Source organism: Podarcis erhardii (assembly GCF_964252035.2).
Source record: "Podarcis erhardii genome assembly, chromosome: 8".
NCBI classification, from domain to species: Eukaryota; Metazoa; Chordata; class Lepidosauria; order Squamata; family Lacertidae; genus Podarcis; species Podarcis erhardii.
Genome location: NC_138499.1, coordinates 9,569,773 through 9,594,326, shown reverse-complemented (window position 1 = coordinate 9,594,326; position 24,554 = coordinate 9,569,773). Strand labels below are relative to the sequence as shown.

At 44.2% G+C, this 24,554-nt stretch overlaps 1 protein-coding gene across 2 annotated transcripts in view; it reads left to right on the top strand.

Annotated features, from left to right (window-relative positions):
- Positions 1–24,554, top strand: part of KHDRBS3 (KH RNA binding domain containing, signal transduction associated 3) — a 112,641-nt gene that overhangs the window by 84,152 nt on the left and 3,935 nt on the right. The window contains exons 7-10 of one of the 2 annotated variants that reach the window (XR_014159562.1): positions 915–997; positions 15,799–15,857; positions 22,277–22,426; positions 23,958–24,017. Coding sequence is in view for 1 of the 2 variants with exons in the window: in XM_081874599.1 (XP_081730725.1) it covers positions 915–997; positions 15,799–15,857; positions 22,277–22,368 (234 nt within the window). In the remaining variant the exon portion in view is untranslated. Of the gene's footprint in view, positions 1–914; positions 998–15,798; positions 15,858–22,276; positions 22,937–23,957; positions 24,018–24,554 lie in introns of those variants that run through there. The other variant, XM_081874599.1, reaches the window with a different exon arrangement.

Here is a 24,554-nt window from a genome sequence, read left to right as displayed (position 1 = left end):
ATTTCTCCTCAGATTCATATCTCTGGGATACTTTTTTTTTAAAAAAAAGAAATCAAAGTATATCAATTTATATGCAGAACTGGCCAAATAGGAATAAACGTGCTGCACTTGAAACCTCAAACACAGAAAACATTAACAGGAAGATGTCAAATCTAATTAAGGGCAAACTTTAAAGCATCCTTGAGCTCTACTTGATTGCTATTTAAAGGGAGTCTGTGAGTTGCAAGATAACGTGAGAGATCAGTTTCTTACATTCTGTTTTGGTGCTGCGTTCAGGAATACCATTAAGTTAAATCACCCTCTTATAGAGACGGTTACTTACTGTTCTTGCAGTAAATCCTCTCATAATCCCCAACCCCAAAGTTTAGTGTAACCACCTCAGTTTGGCCCTTTCCTCTAAAGGATTAAGCAGAACACTTCACTACTCTTGACTGAGATCAGCTACAGTGACTTCAATGTCTCCATTAAAAGGTGTTTTCAGGGAGAGCAGTAAGTATGTGTCTTCAGATTACTCACCAGATTAAACTGGACGGTTGCCCTTGGTGAGAAAGTTTGTGGTCCACTATCTGTTCAAGAGCCTTCCATTGTTGAGCCAAAGAACTATTTGGCTTGCCCAGACAAGTTCATGTTGTCTTTTTCTTGGAATGGAAATTCATGTCACCAACTTATCTGTTTACCATGTTGCATGAGGGATTGCTGTTGAAGAAACAGAAGTCCAGAGACTCTTTTGGTACACAGAACCAGTTGTGGACCTACTTGTGCTCAGGGCCTGTTTAACCAAGGTCCAGAACACCTTCAGTAAATTAATATTCCTGGAGATGTCATTTTGACTGGGGGAAAATAGGTGGTGTTCTGAGTTCTGTAGTAGTTCATTGAATTGTAATGCCGCCTTTGTATTGAAATTGTTTCCCCAGGACTATGACGATGGATATGGCACTTCATACGATGAACAGAGCTACGATTCCTATGATAACAGCTATAGTACTTCAGCACAAAGGTAAGGAAGATGGCTTAATTCATTTAGAATGGTTGCATGAGTCACCATATATTACTGGGGTAAGTGGTTTTGATTTGTGATCAGTCTTGAAATACCCATCTTTGATAACAGACAGAAAATTCATCCCTGGTGTAGGAGTGGAACAACTGTTTAAGCCACTCAAGACTGTCCATTCAGTACTATATCACAGCCTAATATTGTCTGTTGCCTCTGGCAGTGGCTGTTCAGGATTTCAGGTCTTCCCCTTCGCCAGCTACGGATGGAGGAGAATTTAATCCGGTCCCCGTTTTAAAGCAAACAGATCCAATTTGCAGTCCCCACACTTAAACACTGATTGGAATGCAGTTGTTAGCTGGACCACACAGTTCTCATAATTTTATGGTGCAGTTCAAGCCCAAAAAAATGTTTACATTTTAATTGGGGGGATGCATATGAAAGCATTGAAAAAACCTTATTTTTTTAGAAAGATGCACACAATGTGAATATTTGTGGGTTCCCTCGTTCCATGCCAACACATGCAAAACTGAAATGAAGTGGAGATCAGCTGATCTGTCCATCCCTGTCACCTGCTATCTGGCCCTTTCAGCAGGGGATGTGAAAAACGGAATCTAGGTCCTTTTCCACACAAGAGATGCTGTGATACCTTCATGAGATGAAGTGCTTCCTCTCTAGGTCACATCCTGCCCACCTCTGCATGGTCTTGCTTGCCATTTGTTTTTGACAAATGTAACATGCAACAGAAGCAAATGTTCCATTTCCAACATGCCTCTCCCACTGGTTGACATGAGCAGACCATATTGAGGAGCAGATGGCCGTGTGGGGGCTGAGGGTGCGTGGCACTCACTTGACCTCTGTTCGCCCACAGCACTGATGCACACAAGAGGGGCAAGGCGGCAGGGAAGTCAGCAAGATGAAAATGCACCATTTGAGCCAATTCAGAGCTCTCACAAGTGCATTTGCCCCATGTCAGGCTTGCCCCTGCCCCACCTCTCTCTCTCTCTGTTGCGGCATGCGGCAGTGGTGCAGGTGACTGGGCGTCAGATGGGAGCCCCCATCCCCGCAACTACTAGCGACCACACCTTTGGACAGGAGTGTGATAGTGGACATCCTATTACGTAACTAAATGTGGGTTTTTTTCAGCAAAAGCGAAAATTTCATACTATTTTAAAGTGAACTAAATAAATAGATGTGATACCTTATTATATGCAAATCTTCAACCTTTCATGGCTTTTGTGCTAGTGGATAGCTGTTAAATTTGGGGTAGTCTCTGCATTTTCACGGAGAAGTTAATCGCAAGCTTCCTTGTACAACTCAGCTAAAAGACCCTTTTGTTAAAAATCCATTCATGTATTTTTAGCTATGGAGATCCCACATTGGTTGGATTGGGATGGCTTGCATAGTAAGCATCATTTTGGGTTCCTGCAGTCTAGCTATCAGTATCCCTTTTCACTGGCCCTAAGGAATTAGGTTCCCAGCAACATAACTCATGGCAATGTAGTGGACTTCTAAAGGAATTACTTTTGGCAGCTGATTAGAATGCAAATTGGGCCTGCTGTGATTTGTGCTGGCTGTAGTCACTCAGCTCCATTGACTAAAGTGAGAAAGATGACGTAACTCTTTAATGTTGAGGGATAACATTCAGTGGAAATTAGCCACAACAATTTACACATGTTTAATGAGACAAGCCAGTGCTAAGCCAGCCCAGTGTGCCACAATGAAAGAGGGGAGAACAACAATATTGGTGTAGATTTCGAAGGCTGTATACTACCAGGCACTTGTTTACATTGCTCTCTGGTGATTTGGGACAAGCTGTTTGATTTCCAGACTGTCGAAAGCTATGTTTTCAATACCAGATTAAGAAAAGCAGAACAGCCAGATGGCTATATGAGAGATTGGCAGTTACGTTTTGTGTGATGGGTTGAGCAAGTCTCATCTTAAACTGTTGTATATAGATGGGTGACTTGGTTTTCTGCAAAATTTAGCTGGCCATTGAACTGGAGAAGTTTAAGTGCCCTGTAAACCCTAGCTTCCTCCCCGTGTTGATGCACGCATCCCGAATGCCTTTACACTGGCTTTGATCACTTTCCTATGCTCAGTATATTTATTGGGACACCGTAATACTCCTTGATCCCAGTTACTCAGATTTAGAGTCACAAGAATTCTGTTCTTCAATTGTTCTAGTAACCATACTAGAGCAATTTAATCACCAAATCCCTCCTAGAACCAAATGGAAAGTCTGGGTCTCTTTGGTTTGTTTGTATATGTGTATATGTGTATATATGTGTATATGTGTGTGTGTGTGTGTGTGTGTGTGTGTGTGTGTGTATATATATATACCCTCCTGCAAACTGCAATTTATCACTTTGCAAAGACAAATTGTGCTGAAACGTGGAATCTGTTTAGAAACATTACATTACACAAAATGAGGCCAGCGGTCTATGCGCCTTGAGGGCTTCCCACGTTTTCCACACAAGTGTTTCCAAGGACTGGTAACGGGGCAAATGCAGACTGCTGCTAATAAATCAATTGCCTATGTCTGCTCACTATTTAATGTTCTCCAGAATACATAAGATTTATCACAGAGGAATTGTGGAATAATGGTAGAGTATGGAAACAAAGTCCACCGGGGAGATGTACTACATCATTTGGATTTAGCACTGCCATCTGCTTAATAGCACTGAGATGACTACCGAGGTACTTATGATCAACCATTCATAGCAGTGACAGATGCTGCAGAGAGTTAACATGGCAGAGAATGAGCTTTGTTACTAAAATTTGGATTATGTGACAAGGTTACAGAAAAAGGGAGGGGAAGGAGTGGCTACGTACCTGCCCATTGCCACTGAAATGCTTCCTTTTCACTGCATTATCACCTGACTGTTGGCTGCCCTCCAGGTTCTCAATCTGATCCGATATGAGAAAAGGCTTAACAGATTTTACAAAACTGATTGATATTGAGTTAGTCATTTTGCACAAATGCTTACCGATCTAAAGGAATGTACAGATATGTTGACTTTGAGGTTGATTTGTATTCACACGAGCTGCCTGAGTAAACTCAACATGGTAGGATTGTGCTAACACTGTTGCTTCAAGCCAGGTCAGTTACTGATGGAGCAACAGCTAGCTGGCTTTGTAGAGTCTGGGATTTCAACTCATGATGGCTGCAGGATACTAAGGCAGTTTTGGAACCATTTTAAGGTCTGGTCCAAATGACTGGGTGGCGCTGTCTCCAAAGAACAATTTTGGACCTCATGGTTTGCTAGAATTAATATTTGCATGTGATTAGTGTAGCTTTAGGGATGGTTGCTGTTCCTTAACTGTGAATGGAAACCTGGCATTTGGCTGGAATGCATATCACCCAAGTGGCGAGGGCGAAAGGGTGCCTACAAGAGGCCAGCACTGTTTTCTCCAGTACACTCTCCCAAGGCAATTTACCCAAAGGAGACCAACAGATCACACTCCCAGCCAGGGCACAAAATGTCCCCCCTCTCCTTTCCTCTCTCCGGTCCAGAGTTTGTCCTGCTCTGGAGTTCAGATGGGCGTTGAGGATTCCTTCAAGGGAGTCCAGGTGACTCTGATGCAGAGACAAGGTTGAGCAGGGAGAAAGAGAGTAACTGGGGCAAACTCACAGCATGGTGCTGAGCATCACAAGGCTTCTGCACCTTCCTGTTGTGTGGGAAGGGAACTTCCAGTAAGAGACATATTTACAGTAGGGAAAACTGGGGCATCGTCACCGCCTCCTCAGATTTGCTGCCCTGAGCAAGTGCCCCATTTGCCCTCCTGTAAATTTGCCTGTAGATGTACCTCTTATACACACATACTTATCACAAAATTTGGTCTCAACAGCTTGCTTGGTGCCATACAACCAATGCTTTGGGGTATAAAGCCCTTCTCTTCATTACCACACACTCTTTGCAAATGGTGAATAGGGCTGTGGGTTTTATTCGTTTGTTTGTAGTAGGAGGAATGTGTACAGAATCATCTTTTTCTGCAAATGCACCTATAAGCAAATGATGTGATTCTGGAGAAGTTTCGAAGCCACGGTGGCTCATACAGTTGAAGGCTAAATTAAGCACCTGAGACCAATAAAGAATGACGGTAGTCTAAAGCAAAACAAGTGTGTTGCAGAGAAATGATTTCACACATGAAAGCCGTAGTACTTTTCTGAGAGGCTGAGAGTACCAAAGCTGTGGTGTTCCACCCTGCCGTTATCAATCACAGGCTGAATGGCCTCGTGCTGCTGCAGAGGCAACCTGCAACATTCTTCTTGTTTTTGTTTTACTCTGTTTTTAATTAGAAAATTCAACTTTGGAGATACTCATTGGAGGCAGATGTTTAGAAGTGGTAGTGTTGAGATTTAAAAGTTGTACTAAAATTTAATTGCTAGCATTGTGCTTCCAGTGTGCTGAATTATATTTAAGTCGACTGTGCACCTTCAGGGCATACCCAAATACTTACTGCACTAAAGCTGCAATCTTGCATGCAGTTACAAGTCCCAGAGCCTTGGTTGCCTAAGAAGAGAGATGTTGAGACTCAATCCTATCAGAAGAAACTAAGTTCTCTGACCCAAAGGATCTAATCTCCAGTCCCAGATCTGTGTGATGATGGAAGGGCCCAGTGGACATGCCTAGATACATTGCTTTCATTCTAGGGCTGAATCCTAGTTCTGACTTCAATGAGACTCAGGCACATCTTAACTGCGCATAGAACTGTAGCCTTACATGACCCAGTTGTGGTGCTGAACTGAGAAAGAAGGCATGCCATTATACTATGATCTGTGAAATAGCACTGATGAAATGCACTAGCTGATTTGTGCCATTCAGATAAGCAGGGGCAATAATGTCATGCAAGCAACAACATCCCACACCAATTCCTTAAGCCATTAGCCATTTCAGCAGTGACTTTTGAGGGTGTGGGGAGGCAACTGATACTTCTCTTTTCTGTGCCTTGCAAGAAAACGCCTAATGTACAAGATAGGTTTGGGACAAAATAGAATACAGCAAGAAGCTGTATTTGGAGCAGTGGATCCAAACTACAAGAAAGAAGATTCCACCTAAACATTAGGAAGAACTTCCTGACAGTAAGAGCTGTTCGACAGTGGAATTTGCTGCCAAGGAGTGTGGTGGAGTCTCCTTCTTTGGAGGTCTTTAAGCAGAGGCTTGACAACCATATGTCAGGAGTGCTCTGATGGTGTTTCCTGCTTGGCAGGGGGTTGGACTCGATGGCCCTTGTGGTCTCTTCCAACTCTATGATTCTATGATTCTAAGAAATAGGACTCAGAAGCCGGTTGCAATTCCTGCTCCTCTTGCTTGCTATTGCATCCAAAATTATAGTTGATGGCCTCCAACTGAGCAGAATGTATTGTAGAATTGGTTGTAGAGCAAAAAGTACCGGGACTGAAACTTGACACAACACACAGGCACTTTGTTGGCATTCTGGTCATCACAAATCTGTACGCATCACTCCTGATACGCCTGGTACTTGGAAATAATAACCTTCTAAGATTGTTCCTGAGAGACAATATAAATGATGTGATGACCAAGCACCTGATTCAGTATACATCTGTATGAATGAGAGAGCTTTCTGGATGTAGGTATTTGATTTGGATGTTGCTAGCCAGACGAGTTTGCTGCTGAAAGAGCCATTTCCCTGTGGGCGGTCAGCATAGCAAACAGTTAAGACTACCAAGGCCAGTTGTGGTAGCTGTTGGCATGTATATAAGACTAGAGAACTGATGGTGTTTCTTCTCTGGCTTCGTACTGAGTTTTGGAGCAGGAAACAGCAAAAGGTTTGGTTGCTCCAAGTACCCCTGAAACCAGTATGAGACCTCCAGCCATCTCTGATCTATTCCACATACTCCTTTCTCACCCACTCAACATGAAATGGAAGACTCTTTCCTACCTCCTCTGATTTCCCTCTGTCAGGAATAGCTGATGGCTTAGGTCCTAGCTGTCTGTTCAATAAATCATGACACAGTGTCAAATGTCATGCGTTGTTCACCTGAGGTTGCATTTTCCTAATTTTGAGACCTGCTAAGGAACAGATTATTGTTATTTTGTCCTGCTGATGTAAAACCACAACATTCAAATAGGGTGTACTTTCTTTTTCCCATGTATGATTTTAGGTGTTTGCGAGATGAGGCTGTAAAGATTTAGTTGACATGTGTATGCAAAGAGGTGTAGATGTGCCTTTAGAAATCTAGTTCTTGGGCCTAGGTTATTGGTTGCCTTTTTTCTTTTTACCAGAAAAGTAAGTAATGGAGGTAAGAGCTGTCCTCATTGAGCCATCTGCCTTCTCCATCCTTTGAAAATGTTCTGTTCCCAATAAAGCAGTGCTATATTAAAACCAAAATATGCATTTTGACTTCCTCAGCTCCACACGGCAGATGCTGTCCTGTGGATATAAGCTGAATCTGGAAGGCTTGAGTCACAAGAAGTACGCTTGGGCTTCTTCTTTCATGATCACAGGAGGCTCAGGGGAGCAATGCAGGTCTTCACATGTCCTTCCTGGCTAGGCATGCAAGGAAGACTTGAGATCTAATCCCCTTCCGACACCCGAAAGGCTGATGCTTACAAGACTTACTTCCTTAGAAACTTTGTGCATGAGATGCAACAACATTCACACAAAACAGAAGCTTTCCTTTCAATGGTCAAATAAGATTCCAGCCTCTGTGGTAGTGAGGGAGAAGTTTGGGAATTGCAGACTCACTTTCTCTCAGCAGAAACTTAGTTTGATGTAGTGGTCTAAGTAAGAGCATCTCCTCTGCTGCCGTATCAATAGGTGTCTCTTAGCAAGCCACTGTCCACTCTGTTAGCCTTATTCCCTCCCTCCCTCAATGCAGTATACTGTAGGGATAACAAAACTGATATGACATCACACTTTGTAGAGACCATTGCGGTAATGTTTGTGAAGCATTTTGATCATTTAAAAAGCAATATGTAAATCCTGTTCCATGTCATATAAGGAAGTATTTCAACTTATTAGTAGAATCGTAGAGTTGAAAGGGACTATGAGGGTCATCTAGTCCAACCGTCTGTAATGCAGGAATCTTTTTGTCTGACATGGTGTTTGAATCCACAACGCTGAGATTAAGAGTCTTGTGCTCTACTGACTGAGGCTGAGAAGCTTGTGGCCCCTCCCATACAGCAGATATTGGTACATTAGGGCAACTGTGGAACTGCCCTACCATTCTCAGGCAGCCTTCGCCTTCCCCTTGTAAAATTCAGCAGGGAAGAGGACAAGTATCACAACTAGAATTAGGCGCCACTGACTCCATCTGCTGTTGTCCTCTTTGCCTTCCACCCTACCAGTCCCAATGAGTACCACCCACCACCACCTCCAGGTTTTACTGGTCTCCAACTCCCATCAAACAAAGTTAGCATGGCCACTTGTTGGGGATGATGGAAGATGGGAGTCTGACAACATCTCCAGGACCACAAGTATCCCGCCACTGCAATAGAGAAACCAGCCCTTCTCTGGACAGTAGAACACGAGCCAATGGCGTCAAGTTACAAGGAAGGAAATTCCAACTGAACATCAGAACTTTCTCACTGTTTGATAGTGGAATGGACTCCCTTGGGAAGGGGTGGACTCTTCTTGTGGTGATAAAATGGGGAGAAGAAAGAATCATGTACGCTGCCTTTAGTTCCTTGGAGAGAAGGTGGAATAGAAACATAATAGAAATAAACAAAAATTCACTGCCCATCAAGACCTATGGCCTCCCACTCTTCCTGTACCTTGGCACCAATCCGCAGTAATTAATTCAGAATAAAGCAGGCAACTGGAGCAGAATTTTGTCATTTCATTGTGTCGTATTCAACCCTGACAGGTGTACTGGACAGTGTATTTAAGCCCACTTCCTCACACTTGATATAGACAGAGCATTTTTGGTGTTTAGCTAAAATAAGATTTAGAACGAACAATCCAAAGAATTATCCACTTTGATGAAACCGTATCACGGAGGGGGCTGAGGCTTGCAGTTCTCAGAGGAAAAAAGGGGGGGAGAGTAGAATACTCAGTTGGCGGCTGTCCTAATCGCATTCATGTTCATAGCTTGTGGAAGAACCATGGGGAATTGGGGTTTGGTAGAACTGCCAACACAGAGAAGAATCGAAGATCAAGGTTGATGTTATCTCTGGTGCCAGACAAGAGCATCATTAATACTACACAAGCATAAAAGGCAGCAAGCTGAATTAATGGGACGATCTCTGTGACTGTTAGGTGGAAGTTGCCATGTTTAAGGGCAGGGGAGACTGAAATATCTCTTCATTTGAACAACTTCGGCTGCCTCGTGCATCACTTTTATTTAGGTGTATACCTAAAATATTATAAGTGCGTACTTGAAAAAAAAATGCAAAGTTCTAGTGAAGACAGACTTGTCTTTGCAGAAGTGCAGTGGGTTGTTGAATATTACTTTATCTGATATAAAGTTGCTTCTTTAAAAATCCTATTTTTATTATGACTTAATTTGTACAATTTGTACAAAACGGATTGTTACAAGAACTTTGCTACATATTTTTGTTGGTTCTTCAGCTTGTTGTAGACCGCCTTGTGTATAGAGAGATAAAGGTAAAGGTACCCCTGCCCGTACGGGCCAGTCTTGACAGACTCTAGGGTTGTGCGCTCATCTCACTCTAGAGGCCGGGAGCCAGCGCCGTCCGCAGACACTTCCGGGTCACGTGGCCAGCGTGATGAAGCTGCTCCGGCGAACCGGCACCAGAGCAGCACACGGAACGCCGTTTTACCTTCCCTCTAGAAAGCGGTACCTATTTATCTACTTGCACTTAATTGTGCTTTCAAACTGTTAGGTGGGCAGGAGCTGGGACCGAACAACGGGAGCTCACCCCACCGCGGGGATTCGAACCGCCGACCATGCGATCGGCAAGTCCTAGGCGCTGAGGTTTTACCCACAGCGCCACCCGCGTCCCTCAGCGCCACCCACGTCCCTCATAGAGAGATAGAAAGCCGGTATACAGATTAAAAGTAGAATGAGATTAAACGAAAAAGCCCTTGGGTTGCATTAGAAAAATGTGTGTTTTCAAGTTTAGCAGAATTCCATTGGGCAGCCAGTACTTTTCCTGGTTTACATCTCAGTGGCTCTTGATGTAACATGAATAGGCAGTTCTCTTTCTATGTCACTGGGTGCTTTGGACTTGAGGCTCTATTCAGCCAGAACGCTGAATATTTTTACCGTGAGCTTCCCAGTAGTGCCACACAAGCTCTCATGTCAAGCACTGCATGGAGGCCTTTCCAAAGGTCAAGCAGATCCACAGTAGCTAAACGGCTAGAGCAGTTGACCCAAGGAGCTGAACTTGGTATAATAGCAAGGCAGTGCTGGCCATTCTTACCAACAGCTGGATTAGCAGCTGTACAGAAGATGCAGGCTGTTTCTTTCTGATAATACGTAAGCAGTGTTGCATTGTCCTCAATTAGCATATTCTAAAATCACGGCAGCACAGCTTGCTTCCCACCCACGCCGGGAAAATGGTTTTCGTTCCTCTTTAAGAGTGCTTTAAGTATTGAACTGCAGCTCCCGTGCTCCCCAGCTGACAAACCAGTAGTCAGGGATAAGAATAAGAATTTTATTATTTATAACCTGCCATCTGTGTGGGTTGCCCTAGCCACTCGTTGTGGCTTCCAACATATACAAAAACATTACACATTAAATACAGGGCTGCTGTCAGATGTCTTCTAAAGGTTATGTAGTTACTTGTCTTCTTCACACCTGATGGGAGGGCGTTCCATAGGGAGGGCACCACTACTGAGAAGGTGCTCTGCCTGGTTCCCTGTAGCTTCACTTCTCTCAGTGAGGGAACCGCCAGAAGGCCCTCGGAGCTGGACCTCAGTATCTGGAATGAACGATGAGGGTGGAGACGCTCCTTCAGGTATACAGGGCCAAGGCCCTTCAGGGCTTTAAAAGTCAGCACCAACACTTTGAATTGTGCTCAGAAAAGTACTGGGAGCCAATGTAGATCCTTTAGAACCAGTGTTAATATGGTCCCAGCAGCTGCTCCCAGTCACCAGTGTAGCTGCCGCATTCTGGATTAGCTGTAGTTTCCAGGTCACCTTCAAAGGTATCCCCATGTAGAGCGCATTGCAGTATTCCAAGTGGGAGATAACCACTCTGGCAAGACAGTGTGCAGTCACGTAGGGTCTCAGCCTGCATACCAGATGGAGGTGGTAGACAGCCACCCTGGACACAGAATTGACCTGTGCCTCCATGGACAGCTGTGAGTCCAAGATAACTCCCAGGTTGCGCACCTTGTCCTGGACATTGTGGGATGATGGACCTTGTAGTGTGAAACATCAGGGTAGTGCCACACTGGGACAGGTGCCTTAGATCATGTCTCTCTTGATGAGTGCAATCTCTAGTTGGAATGTATTTGCCTAATATTGAGTTGGATAGCCATCACAGCCCTTCCATAGTTAAGGCAACCAATCTGTGTTCCCAGTGCTCATCTTCTCTTAAGCATTGTTCATTCAACTGTTCCTGTGGATTGATTGAGGGGAGAACGTTGACTGATCCATGGAGAAAACCAGCCCATTTCAGCCCTGTAGCACTGCACTCTCCTCTAAAGCTTGCCTTCTCCTTCGAGGTGGCTTTGCTTTTTGCGGCAGTGTTTTTATTTTGATTTGTCTGCCACCCTGGGCGATGTGTTGGAAAGGCAGAACGCGAGAAGCACGAACAAATAAAATCTCATCGATTCTGACAGCTTGTTTCCAAAGTGGTTTTTAGCATATTTATTATTTTTATACAGAGGCTTCTGATTAGGATGGACGCATTCTGAATTCCCGTACTTCACCGCTATTTCTGCTCGGGCACTTTCTCCGAGGCTGAAACCCTATATGTTATTTAAATAAACAAATGAGCCCTGGATTGCAAAATTCAACACCAAGCAAGTACACAGCTAGTGGGGTATGTTCAGCTTGGCAGGTTGCAAGTTGTTTAAGCCTGTGCAGTTTTTTTTAACAAGCAATCGTTCTCCCTCTTTGGCTCATGAATGATTGCGGGACTTGGTTTTTCTTCCCCGCCTAATAGCTTTTCCTCACTGTATAAAACTTGCTATTATTTCTTGAGGTCCAAGGACAGGAACTTGTTGTGGGGTAGAAGGGAACCACTGAAGGTCCCTTGTTGTCTTAAGCAAGTCTCTGATTATTGGTGCCCAGAAAGAGTGGCTGTGAGCTAGCTGCACGTCACATTGCACTCTCTTCCCAGTGAATGTTTCCTGGCAGGTTAGCTTGGGATAGATGATATTCAATGCCTGATGTCTAGAATCCATGGCGTCTGCATGCTTTCAGTAAAACTTGGAGCTTGTCCTCAGTCCAACACAGTTCCCATTGTGCAAGTGCAACACATTGTGTGACTCTCAAGATTGGCAGCCTACACAACAAGTTTTCCTGAAGCTGCCCACTTCTGTTTCCTGGGGCCATGCCTCTTAGCATGTGCAGAGTGCCAGCAATCTTAGAAATTAGCCAGGCGCATTTTGGAACTGGCAAGGGTCCAGTGACGACTGTGTGGAGATCTCTGGATGCCAGACTGATGCTATCTCTTAGAGAAGGATCTATAATATTTTCCTTAAAGCTTGAATTCGTTTTATTCTGGATGTTTTTATTTGATGTGCTGGCATTTGAGATTTGTTCTTTAAAATATAAAGCGGTATAGAAATGAAATTAACTACAACAACCATACAAACCTCAATGTAAAAAGAAAAAAATTGCGCCTAGACATTCCATTGTGGCAACCATAACCTAAGTTTAAGGTGCCATTTAGTGATTAGAGTTTATATCTAATCTAATCTAAATATATCTGAGTTTCTGAGTGCCAGACATTTTAAGGGACCTAATGTCAGCTTGTGCAGAGTGTGTTTTTCCCCTTCTGACAGAAGGATTAAAAACAACAACCCTAAAAACCTTTATACAGTGGTACCTCGCAAGACGAATGCCTCGCAAGACGAAAGAGTTTTCCGGTTTTTGAGTCGTTCCGCAAGACAAATTTCCCTATGGGCTTGCTTCGCAAGACGAAACGTTCTTGCGAGTTTGTTTCCTTTTTCTTAAAGCCGCTAAGCCGTTAATAGCCGCTAAGCCGCTAAAAGCCGTGCTTCGCAAGACGAAAAAAACGCAAGACGAAGAGAACGGATTAATTTCGTCTTGCGAGGCACCACTGTAGCACCTACATTTGCTATTAAGAATGTATTTTAAAGTGCAATGCACAATGCTTGTAGGTGAACTCCTGGCCAGCATGCACCCCTTAAATTTCCCCTGTGGCCAGCTAGGTATATTTCGGTTGTGCCTCCCTTTCTCTTGCCACCTTCCGTAAAGTTCCCATATTTAAGAAGTATCCAGGTTCACTTCAATCTGCCTGCAAAATGAAGGCTTACAGGAGCACAAATCAATTACATCTTGGGGGGGGGGGGCTAAGAAGGGTACACAGAAATGCAGGCCTCACCCGAGCAAACAGCTCCAGCCACCTCGCGTTATAATTTTCTGATGTGGTTATTGGCGCTGAAGGGTCTGCCTGCTAATAAAGTTTTGAAGATTCTCCCCCCCCCCCCCCGCCCTCCAGATACCTTCAATGTAAATAAGCGAATTTTCCCTTCCCACCAAGGATTATTGGTTTTGCTGTTTACATGCCATGAAAGGCAAGTCGCTTTCGGTTTAACAGGCACTTAGGTTTGTAAAATGAAGCCCAGCCAAAGTAATTCTGACAGGATTGACAGGTAAGAGGACGGGGGCTCAGCTGCTTTCAGGCCTGCAGACTTGATGAGTCGTACAATAAGTAATCGGATACTGTATGGAACGATAGCAAATGTCAGTAAAAAAATTCTCTTATCAAAATATGAGTGTGCATTGGGCAGGGGGTTGCTTTCGTGGAATTAAAAAGTGATGCTGCAACGTGCCCTCCTATAAAGATTTTTGCTGGTCCTTTTGATCTGGCTATGTTTCTGGAAACCTTTGGGTTTCCCCAGTGAGCAGATGGCTTGGAGGAAAGATTGTCCACAATTATCAATCACCCTCCATTTAATGCGCATCCTCTAGAGCACGCATGTCCAACTTGAGATCTACTCCCACTATTAAAAAAAAACCTGGCGGTTGAGTTTCTCTTTGCGGGGCCAGAAGGTCCCGGGATCTACCAGTAGATCACAATCTACCTGTTGGACGGCCCTGCTCTCTTATCTCAATTAGCTGGATGAAGAGACAGAAAATGTTGCCAGTCAAAGCCAAGTCATAATAGACTAGTTAGCCGTTGACCCAACAGCATGCAAGAGCCCCTCTGTTTCTTTCTAATGTGCTTGAAACAACTTGCCTTTGTGAACCAATTTGTCTACTAATTGCAGAATAATTCAGATCAGCAAATCAGGTATAAAAAGGCCTTTCTCTTTCCCTCGTTAAGAGGCCAGAGATGGAGGACTTTTGTGCTGTGACCTCCCATCAATGGCACCACCCTCCCATGGTGGTTTGTCTGGCTGCTTCCCACTATATGCCAGATGAAAGCCTTTTCATTCTCCCAGGCTTTTAGAGTATTGCAAAATGTAGCCAACCGCTTATGTTTCATCTGCCAGTGGTTTTTATCACATGTTTTTTGTTGTTATTATTGTGTGTTGATGGATTAAATTTGTGAACTGCTTTGGACCCAATTCTGGTAAAAACAACAACAAAACACACAAACATATTTCAGCTGACCTGGCTTCGTTAAAACGTCTTGAACCCCTTATGATGGTGCCTCTGGGATCCATTCCGGAGCCCCATTCGCATCCAGAGCAGAACGCAACCCACGTCTGCATATGCGTGGGTTGCGATCCGCCGCTTCTGAGCATGTGCGTTACTTCATTTTGAGCGTCTGCGCATGCGCAAGTGGCAAAACCTGGAAGTAGCGCGTTCCATTACTTCCGGGTCGCCGCAGAGCGTAACCTGAAAACGCTCAACCTGAAGCGACTTTAACCCGAGGTCTGACTGTAGAGCTATTTTACACTGAGCCAAATGATCGCTCCACCCAGCCCAGAACTGTCTGTTCAGCTGGGAAATGGATCTCAAAGGGTAAAATATTCCCAAGCCCTGTTCAATGAGACCCCCACTTTGGGCTGGAGATGTAGGGAATGGAATCTGGGACTTTCTGCATAGAATGCAATGGCCCTTATCCCTGAGCAGTGGCCCGAGTTTGTGCCAAGGAACATCCCAGATTATTATTATTATTATTATTTAAAAAAATGTGTGGCTAGTAATATAATTCAATAGACCCAGGGCAATGTATATTTTAGTTGCATAAATAATTTCTCTGCCAGTTTACAATTCTGCAGGGGAAGTGGAGGTTGGGGGGCGGGAGGAAGGATCTAAGCAATTATAAAAAATTGGTGATGGGCAGGGAAGGGATTGGTGATGTTCCAGGGTGGGAGAGGAAAGGAAAGCTCCCAGGTGGAAACGAGAATGGTCCACCACTCTCTGTGTGAAATAAGGCTTAAGAGCGTTCTGTTTTTATTTAGATTAGTTCATTCTTAATTGTTTTACGAAAAGCGTTGATAAAATTTTATGGATTTTTTTTTATTAGTCGCCTCTGTGCAGGGATAACCAGCATGGTGTCTTGCAGATAGCCATTAGTCAGTGGTGATGGGAGTTGTAGTCCATCCACATATGGAGGGCACCACGTAGGTGACCCCTGCCCAGGTAGCAGGTTCGGCATTGGTTTTTGAGTGGGCAGGGGGGACCCGGCTGCAAAAAGCACATTCTCCCAAGCTCTTGTGAGCTGTGTTCCTGCTGTATCACAATTCTTTTATTAACAGCTGGATTGTTTTTCTCTTTCCAAACAGTGGTGGCGATTACTATGATTACGCCCATGGCCTGAGTGACGACACATACGATTCTTACAGTGAGTAACTTTTAATGTTCTGGGAGAAGCGAATTTCATGTAAAAAGAGAATGGTTCTCAGACATTTTGAATTTGCCACCTTGCATGAAAAAGAAAAATCTGCTCTCACATCTGCACACTACAAGACACCGTTTCCACTGAAGCGGCAGATTTCATTGTTCATGACATGGAGGAAGTGGATAGTCTTTCATAATACTAGAACCCATCCCAGGATAGGCCAAAGAAGCTGAACATTCAGACTCGCAGTTGCTGGGGTGTATGAGCGAGTGAGGTCTTTTGCCTTCTTGTCCTGTTGGTGCGCTTCTTGTCAACATCTAGCCAGTCGGTGTGAGAACAGAATGCATGACCACACAGGTCTTGGTCTGATCCAGCAGGGCATTTTTATGTTCTTGCTGTCTGGAGTTCTCCTGCCTTGCAAATGCTTCTTTCACTTTCCCTTGTTGTCATTTGCCAACTGCTCCCCCCCCCCCCAACATGGTAGTTTCCCACTCGTGCATGAACACACACACACAGCAAACAGTCTGTTCACAATGTCAGCTGGACAAACTTTAGCATAGCCAACAGGTGCCTCCCAATTTACGGTGCTGTGTTTCCTTTCACGAGTAGCACTGAGTCAAGTCAGGTATCTCTGAACGTCCCCAACAAAGAGTTTAACGGAGCTCAGCTCACTGGTTTCTCCTTCCATGTTGCTGCCACTTTTCACCTCCTTTCGATCTCCCTGGGAGATTGCAAACATGTGCTAATACAAATAATGTTATTAATACCCACACATACATCCATACGCTGTATATAATAATGTTTTTAAAGTAGTACAAGCTTTTAAAAAGTGCTCAAGGGAGAGAAGCCTCAAGGACTTTTTTATCATCAGGGTTTCCCAAACTTGGGTCTCCAGCTCTTTTTTTGGACTACAACTCCCATGATTCTTAGGTAGCAGGACCAGTGGTCAGGGATGATGGGAGTTGTAGTTCAAAAACAGCTGGAGACCCAAGTTTTGGGAACGCTGTTCTAAATCCTGATAGAGGGCAAAGCGTAAGGAGAGATGAAAATGTGCAAATTCAGTTTCACATATTTGCGCTTCATTTCAGTTGATAGAGGAGGACTTAAGCTAAAGGATACACGTAAGAGGAGCCATTTGAGATAGGGATTAACAGAGAGTAGCTGAATTCTCCCAGTTGTGGAATGAATTGGCCATGGTCATAGAATGGGACGCGGGTGGCGCTGTGGGTTAAACCACAGAACCTAGGACTTGCCGATCAGAAGGTCGGCGGTTCGAATCCCCACGGCGGGGTGAGTTCCCGTTGCTCGGTCCCAGCTCCTGCCAACCTAGCAGTTCAAAAGCACGTCAAAGTGCAAGTAGATAAATAGGTACCGCTCCGGCAGGAAGGTAAACGGCATTTCCGTGCGCTGCTCTGGTTGGCCAGAAGTGGCTTAGTCATGCTAGCCACATGACCCGGAAGCTGTACGCCGGCTCCCTCGGCCAACAAAGCGAGATGAGCGCCGCAGCCCCAAAGTCGTCCACGACTGGACCTAATGGTCAGGGATCTCTTTACCCTTTATCTTTATAGAACAGGTGTGTCATGATGTCTGTGAACCTGCCCTCTAGCTTCTGGGTATACCAGGCCACTGCCTGTGTCTCCTTGGCTCGAGCTGGTGTGTCTGGATGTAAGAAAGCGCCCTTGACCTCATTCTTAACTCAAGTTCCCTGCTGAATATTTTTAATGCTTGTCACTTGGCCTGCGGGGTTTCTCCCTACCCCCAATGCTTTAGCTTTGCTTTTCTGCGCCACTTGAACGAATTCGAGGAGGTAGGTCATTAAACAGAGGTTATAAAAAAAAGGGTGCTTTAAGTAGACAGGAGGGAAAAAGAGGAGCTGGGGTTCTTGTTGATAAAGAATAATTTCCAGAGCAGAATCCACATGCTACTCGACGGAGATTAATTAAAAACACACACGCACGTGCGCCGGAGTGCAGAGGTGACAGGTTTAATTAAAGAAATCTATGTGTCGGATTAGAGACGCAAAGCATGTTAAGAGACACCTTTGCTTTGGCGATAACGTCAAACCTTTGGCTGGAGATCAGAGGGGCTCAGGATCCGACCTGTCATGAGGCTGGGCCACAAGTAACACCCTCACGACTTGCCTGCTGTCAGACTCGCAATTTTCCACTTTTAATGGATGTTGCGACACTTTTGCAGGGACAAGTCTGGAAACCGTTTCTGGGGACACCTTTGAAGTATGCTTGATGATGCTTGAAATAAATAAATAATATCCACCACACCTCCCACCTGAAGCAACCGGGCCCCCCGCTTGGGTTTGTTTGTCATAGTAAATCGTTCTACCACACAGGATGCCTGCGTGTCACAGGCTTAAATGTCCGCCAGTCACCTTGAGGGGAAGCAGCCGATTACACGATAGTATCAAAAGGGAAAGACTGCTTTAAGCCTCCTCCTTACCCCCCTTGCAACATGCTAAATTGGTCTCCACGGACTTGCATAGCTTTGATCGTTTTCATGCTTCGGCATTAAAATGAGCTGCCTGGCAGCGGGAGGCCTGGCTTCAGCTTGCCTCATGATGGCGAAACGTTTCAGCAAAGAGGCCTGCAATGGGCTTAATGCAAACACACAAAGCAAGATTTCCTGTCTTTCCTTGCTTCCGAAGTGACATCTAAATGAACGGAACAGGGTGGTCTGGAAGCTCCCATTGGTTCAGAATGTCTGCATTCAGTTGTAATAGTAATAATAATTTTATTATTTAGACCCTGCCCACCTGGCTGGGTTGCCCTAGCAAGTCTTCCAACACATATAAAAATATAATAAAACACCAAACATTAAAAGCCTCCCGACACAGGACTGCCTTCAGATGTCTTCTAAAAGCTGTACAGTGGTACCTCGGGTTACAGACGCTTCAGGTTACAGACTCCGCTAACCCAGAAATAGTACCTCGGGTTAAGAACTTTGCTTCAGGATGAGAACAGAAATCGCACGGCGGCAGCAGCGGGAGGCCCCATTAGCTAAAGTGGTGCTTCAGGTTAAGAACAGTTTCAGGTTAAGAACGGACCTCCGGAACGAATTAAGTACGTAACCAGAGGTACCACTGTATAGCTATTTATCTTCTTGACATCTGATAGGATGGCTTTCCACAGTGTGGGTGCCACTGACGAGAAGGCCCTCTGCCTGGTTCCATGTAGCTTCACGTCTCACAGTCAGGGAACCACCAGAAGGCCCTCGTCGCTGGACCTCAGTGTCCAGGCTGAAAGTTGGGGGTGGAGACGCTCCTTCAGGCACACAGGGCCAAGGCCGTTTAGGGCTTTAAAGGTCAGCACCAACACTTTGAATTGTACTTGGAAACGTACTGGGAACCAATGTAGAACTTTTAAGACCGGTGTTAATATGGTCCTGGCGGCCGCTCCCAGTCACCAGTCCAGCTCCCCCATTCTGGATTAGTTCTAGTTTCTGAGTCACCTTCAAAGGTAGCCCCTCAGAGAGTGCAATTCAGTAGTCCAAGCGGAAGATAGTCCAGAGCATGTAGTCATAAGCCTTTAACCAACCTTGCCCAGTCCGGTGTCCTCCAGATCTTTTTGACCACAACTCTCAGCAGCCCCTTCCGCCATGGCTGGGGCTGATGGAAGATACAGGCCTGGAAGGCACAAGGTTGAGAAGGTTGCCTTAGCAGGAGTTAAGCATATGCAGTATGGGCACACAGCCCATTTTGCTGCTGCCTTAGCCAAACAGGGAACCAACCACAGAGTACGTCTGAACCCAGAGCTTGTGGTTTGCCTGGAGAGAAACTTTGCGTGTATCTTAATGCATAAGGCTAAGCCCAGCCATGCTGTGATTCATTTCCCTTTTTCAGTAAGGGAGGAGTGGAGAGAGAAAGCTCAGGCTATGTGCATAGGATGTTTTTGTTTAATTATAGTGACTGCCTCTTTGTTAATGCAGTCGTCGTAGCTGCCAGCTTTGATCTGAGGCTGATAGAATGGATCTTGGTGCACTCATTAATCCTCCACCAGTTTCATTAGTTGCCAGTTCGTCTCCGGGCTCAATTCAAAGTGATGGTTTTGACCTTTAAATGGTCTGGGACCAGAGAATCTCAAGAAACACACACACACACGAACACACACACATACACCAAAAACAAAAGCTACACGCTATCTCTGAAGTTTTTTTGTAGCTCCCCAAAAGGTCAAGGGCACATTCAAGACAGGAAAAACACTGGAGGTGTGAAGCAGGGTTAGAATCAGAGAGTTGGAAAGGCCCAAAGGGTCTTCTAGTCCAACCCCCTGCAGTGGTGAGGGGCATGTCCTGAGGAGGGTTTGAAGGCCTGGAAGGCTATATTTCAACCCCTAGACCTGAGCCCTCACCTACTCCTTCACACTGAATGGAACAGGACATTGCCTTACAAAAATAGCCTCCCCTGCTGTGCTTTCTGGTATTCAGAGGCCTACAGGTGAAACTCGAAAAATTAGAATATCGTGGAAAAGTTCATTTATTTCAGAAATTCAACTTAAAAGGTGAAACTAATATATGAGATAGACTCATGACATGCAAAGCGAGATAATGTCAAGCCTTTATTTGTTATAATTGTGATGATTATGGCGTACAGCTGATGAAAACCCCAAATTAACAATCTCTGAAAATTAGAATATTGTGAAAAGATTCAGTAGCCATTCAATCCATAACACCTGCAATGGGTTCCTGAGCCTTTAATTTTTCGAGTTTCACCTGTACTGGCCTCAGTCATGGACACAGAGTATAGCTAAGGCCATTGATAGCCTTTTCTTCCACGAGTTTGTCTAATCCTCTTTTAAATCCCATCCACATTGGTGGCCATCACTGCCGGTGTGTGTGTGTGTGTGTGTGTGAATGTGTGAAGTACTTTCTTTCATCTGTCCCTGAATCTCCCAACATTCAACTTTGTTGGATGCCTGGAAGTTCTAGTGTTAAGAGAGAGGAAGGAAAGCTTTTCTCTGCCTGCTTCCTCCATGTCATGCATAATTTTGTAAAATTCCATCATTCAGCTTTTCTCAAAACTACAAAGTCCCCAACGCTGCAAACTCTTTGGGGGAGTCGATCCACCCCCTCGGATCATTTGGGTTGCCCTTTTCCGAACCCTTTTCCCACTCTACAATAACCTTTTTAAGGTGAAGCGACCAGTGTGAGCACACCTTGGATTTGTGTAATGTTTGCTGTTTTGCTCAGGGCCGTCTTTAGCAGATGTGGCGCTGGGGTGCAAATATCCGCCCAGCACCCCCAGATTACCATGGATAGTGTTGGGGTGGCCGTAGCTGCACACTGCTAGCCATCTGGGGGGGGGGGCGCAACTCTCCCCCATGCCGCTGCAGGAGAGCGATTCCCCCAGAGGCTTGGGAGTGAAGTTGCATCCCTCCCAAGCCTTCATGGGAGGAGAGCGCAGCTTCCCTCCTAAGCCTCTGTGAGGATCGCTCTTCTCCCGAGGAGGCTTGGGAGGGAAGCTGCACTCCTGCCAGCCTTATGGTTGGTGGGGCACAGCTGGCAGCCATGCAGGGAAAGGGAGGCCACCGGCAAAGCCGTGCAGCTCCCCCACTTGCTGGGGCACCCCTGAGAGGCCGGCGCCCTGGCGCGCCGCACCACTAAGCTGTATGGGAAAGACGGCTCTGGTTTTGCTGCTCGCTCGCAGTTTGGGTAGTTCCTTTCGTTTCAGCGAGGCTAAGCAGTTTAGTATCATTAACAAACATGGCCAACTCCCTGCTGACCCCTAACTCTAGACCAGGTTTTCCCAAACTTGGGAGTCTCCAGCTGTTTTTGCACTACGATGAGGGCCTTCTGGCGGTTCCCTCCTTGCGAGAAGCCAAGTTACAGGGAACCAGGCAGAGGGCCTTCTCGGTGGTGGCACCCGCCCTGTGGAACACCCTCCCACCAGATGTCAAAGAGAAAAATAACTACCAAACTTTTAGAAGACATCTGTTTAGGGAAGCTTTTAATGTTTAATAGGTTATTGTATTTTAGTGTTTTGTTGGAAGCCGCCCAGAGTGGCTGGGGAAACCCAGCCAGATGGGCGGGGTATAAATAATAAATTATCATTCTCATTCTCATTCTCATTCTCATTATCATCCCTGACCACTGGACCTGCTAGCTATGGATGATAGGAATCGTAGTGCAAAAGAAGCTGGAGACTCCCAAGTTTGGGAAACCCTAGTCTAGAAGGTTTATGAACAACTTTAAAAGCTCAGGTCCCAATACTGATTTTTTTTTGTGGGGGAGGGCTCTACTTTCTGCACCCCTCCTTCAGGAGATCTGTCTGTTTATTCCTCCTCTCTGCCTGCTCCCCTGTCTAGAGTTGTGCCACTGAGCTATGCCCCTTTGCCACCCTTTTCCTCCCCCCAAAATAAGCCGCAGATCTATTTAGGAGAAGCCTGAACCATGTTTACGCTTCCTTATTTCAGGACAGGAAGAATGGACCAGTTCAAGACACAAGGCACCTTCAGCAAGGACAACAAAAGGAGGCTACAGAGAGCAGCCATATGCCAGATACTGATTACACTGTCTGATGTTGTGAAATACCCAATCTCCACCAGTCCTGTATACTGTTCAAAGTAATTTTTTTCTATGAACAATCCCTTTTTATTAAAATCAAAGTGCTTAATCTGAATGGACGGACTGAGCTTAATCTATTTTTTGCTGAATGAAAAGCCTGGACAGGAACACGTTGAAACGCGGAACTTTGTTATTTCCAGATTGTATTCGGGCGGGCAGGGGTGGGGGGAGAACCGATAGGTGATCAAAACAAACAAAAAAGAGAGAGAAAAAAAATATAACCTTTGATTAACTAGTGTTAAAAACAGCTAGGTTTATTAAATATGTTAATCCATGATTTTAACCTAAGCGTAACCTTTTATTTTAAAGGTTTTCGACAATTTAGTTCTTCTAGTTTTTATCTTTCAACCATTTTGCTAGTCTTTCTCTTTGCAAACCTACGTAAAAAGGGAGGCAGATCACAGATGCAAATAATGTGGTATTTTGTAATTTGAGTCTTGAAATGTTCTGTAGTGTTAAGCAAAGATTACTCTTGCTTGATACTAAATAAACTTTTGAAAGAAAAATCAGTGTGTGTGAGAGTATGCATTATTTTTATTTAAAAACCTTCATAAATAGTAGTAAACAGGGAGGGAGTGATTTTTAACAATGCTCAATATTAAATTGCTCCTACTAAAACACTGTACAACTATTTGCTTTTTTAATAAAATGGTATAAACCTAAAGGTGCATTTCATTATATTATAGATATATATATATAGATAGATATATACATATATTTATTCACCTATACACAATATAAAGGCTTTTAAAGGAGTTATCCAAATGGTATCGATCTACTGGATTTCCACATTTTTTAAAAAACAAATTATTGGTTTAAAATAGTTAATGCTTTTTCTGAAACAAAAAACTAAAAAAAAAAACACCTGTGACTTAGTTTTCATCTTGTTGAGCATTTCTTCACTTAGTGCAACTTCGGAATTTTTGTTTGTTTTTTGAGAATTTTGGTACCTTAATGACCACCTCACTCCGTGCTGGAAGCAATAAACACAAAGCTTTTAAAGACTTTCTGACTTGACTAATTGAGGTCGCTTTCGTCAGAGGCAGAGGATGTGTAACCCTTAAAACGGTCTTCATTTGCAAAGGTAAATAAATCAAATAAGATTTTAATCTCACTTAATTTATCTTAATATAACCAATAAAAGCAGGGAAGGGTACAAATTAGCAAGTTCTATTTTAGATTATAGAAAAGGGAGGCTTTAAGATCACCACCTAAAATTTCATATTAAAAAGCTTAATTTGTTCTAGTCATCTAAAAAGCCTTAGTTCGGTCAGTTTAATTGGAGGAAATTATTCCCTATTAAACAAATGTAAAACCTCATAACTAGTAACTTGTAATCCTAGAATTTATGGACAACTAATGTAACTAAGAACTTAAAACATTACAAATGTGTGTTTTTTTCCCCTAGAGCTTTTTTGTAATTGTTGGTTTGATGTCTTTTAATAATGATAACTATGAACTGCTACCTATTTTAGGTTTTAGAATTGTGGGGTGTTTTAGTTAGTAAAAAGAAATCTTTTCTCTTGTCAGGAAACACTGAATGCCAGGGGAAGCCAAGAAGATTAAAAACATGTTTCTGTTGACGCATTGGTAGGTACCTGTGCTTATTTTTAAACTTGATTAATGGTATGCTGGGGGAAAATATCTATAACGAGTAAACAACATTTCAATCTGTTTTGCATCTCTTTACCCACCCTTACAATGGAAATGGAGTAAGCCTACATACCAAATTCTGTTACTCAGGGCTCGGGTGAGATACTGCATTGGTATCCTGTTTTTGGATAACATGCCAAACTGTCGTTCTTCACCTGAGTCTATTGTAAGCCATGGTTTGGGAAGGAACGGCAAACGAAAACACCACATGATCTTTTAGAGCTGGTTTGCAAATTGTCGTTACAGTAATTGCTCCGCCTCCAAAATTTTTGCAAGTGGGAACTGAATTTGTGAAGTTGTCTGTACAGCTGGAACTGTTTTTTATTTGTGTTTACCCTTGCTTTATGGTTTGTAGCTGTTTTTTATCTTTGATTGTTCCAATCCACTCTGTGGACTTTTGGGGAAGGGAGGGTAAGAAAGCCAATGAAGTATGTGATTTGATGCCTGGTGTGGGGCAAGTAATGACCTGAGTCA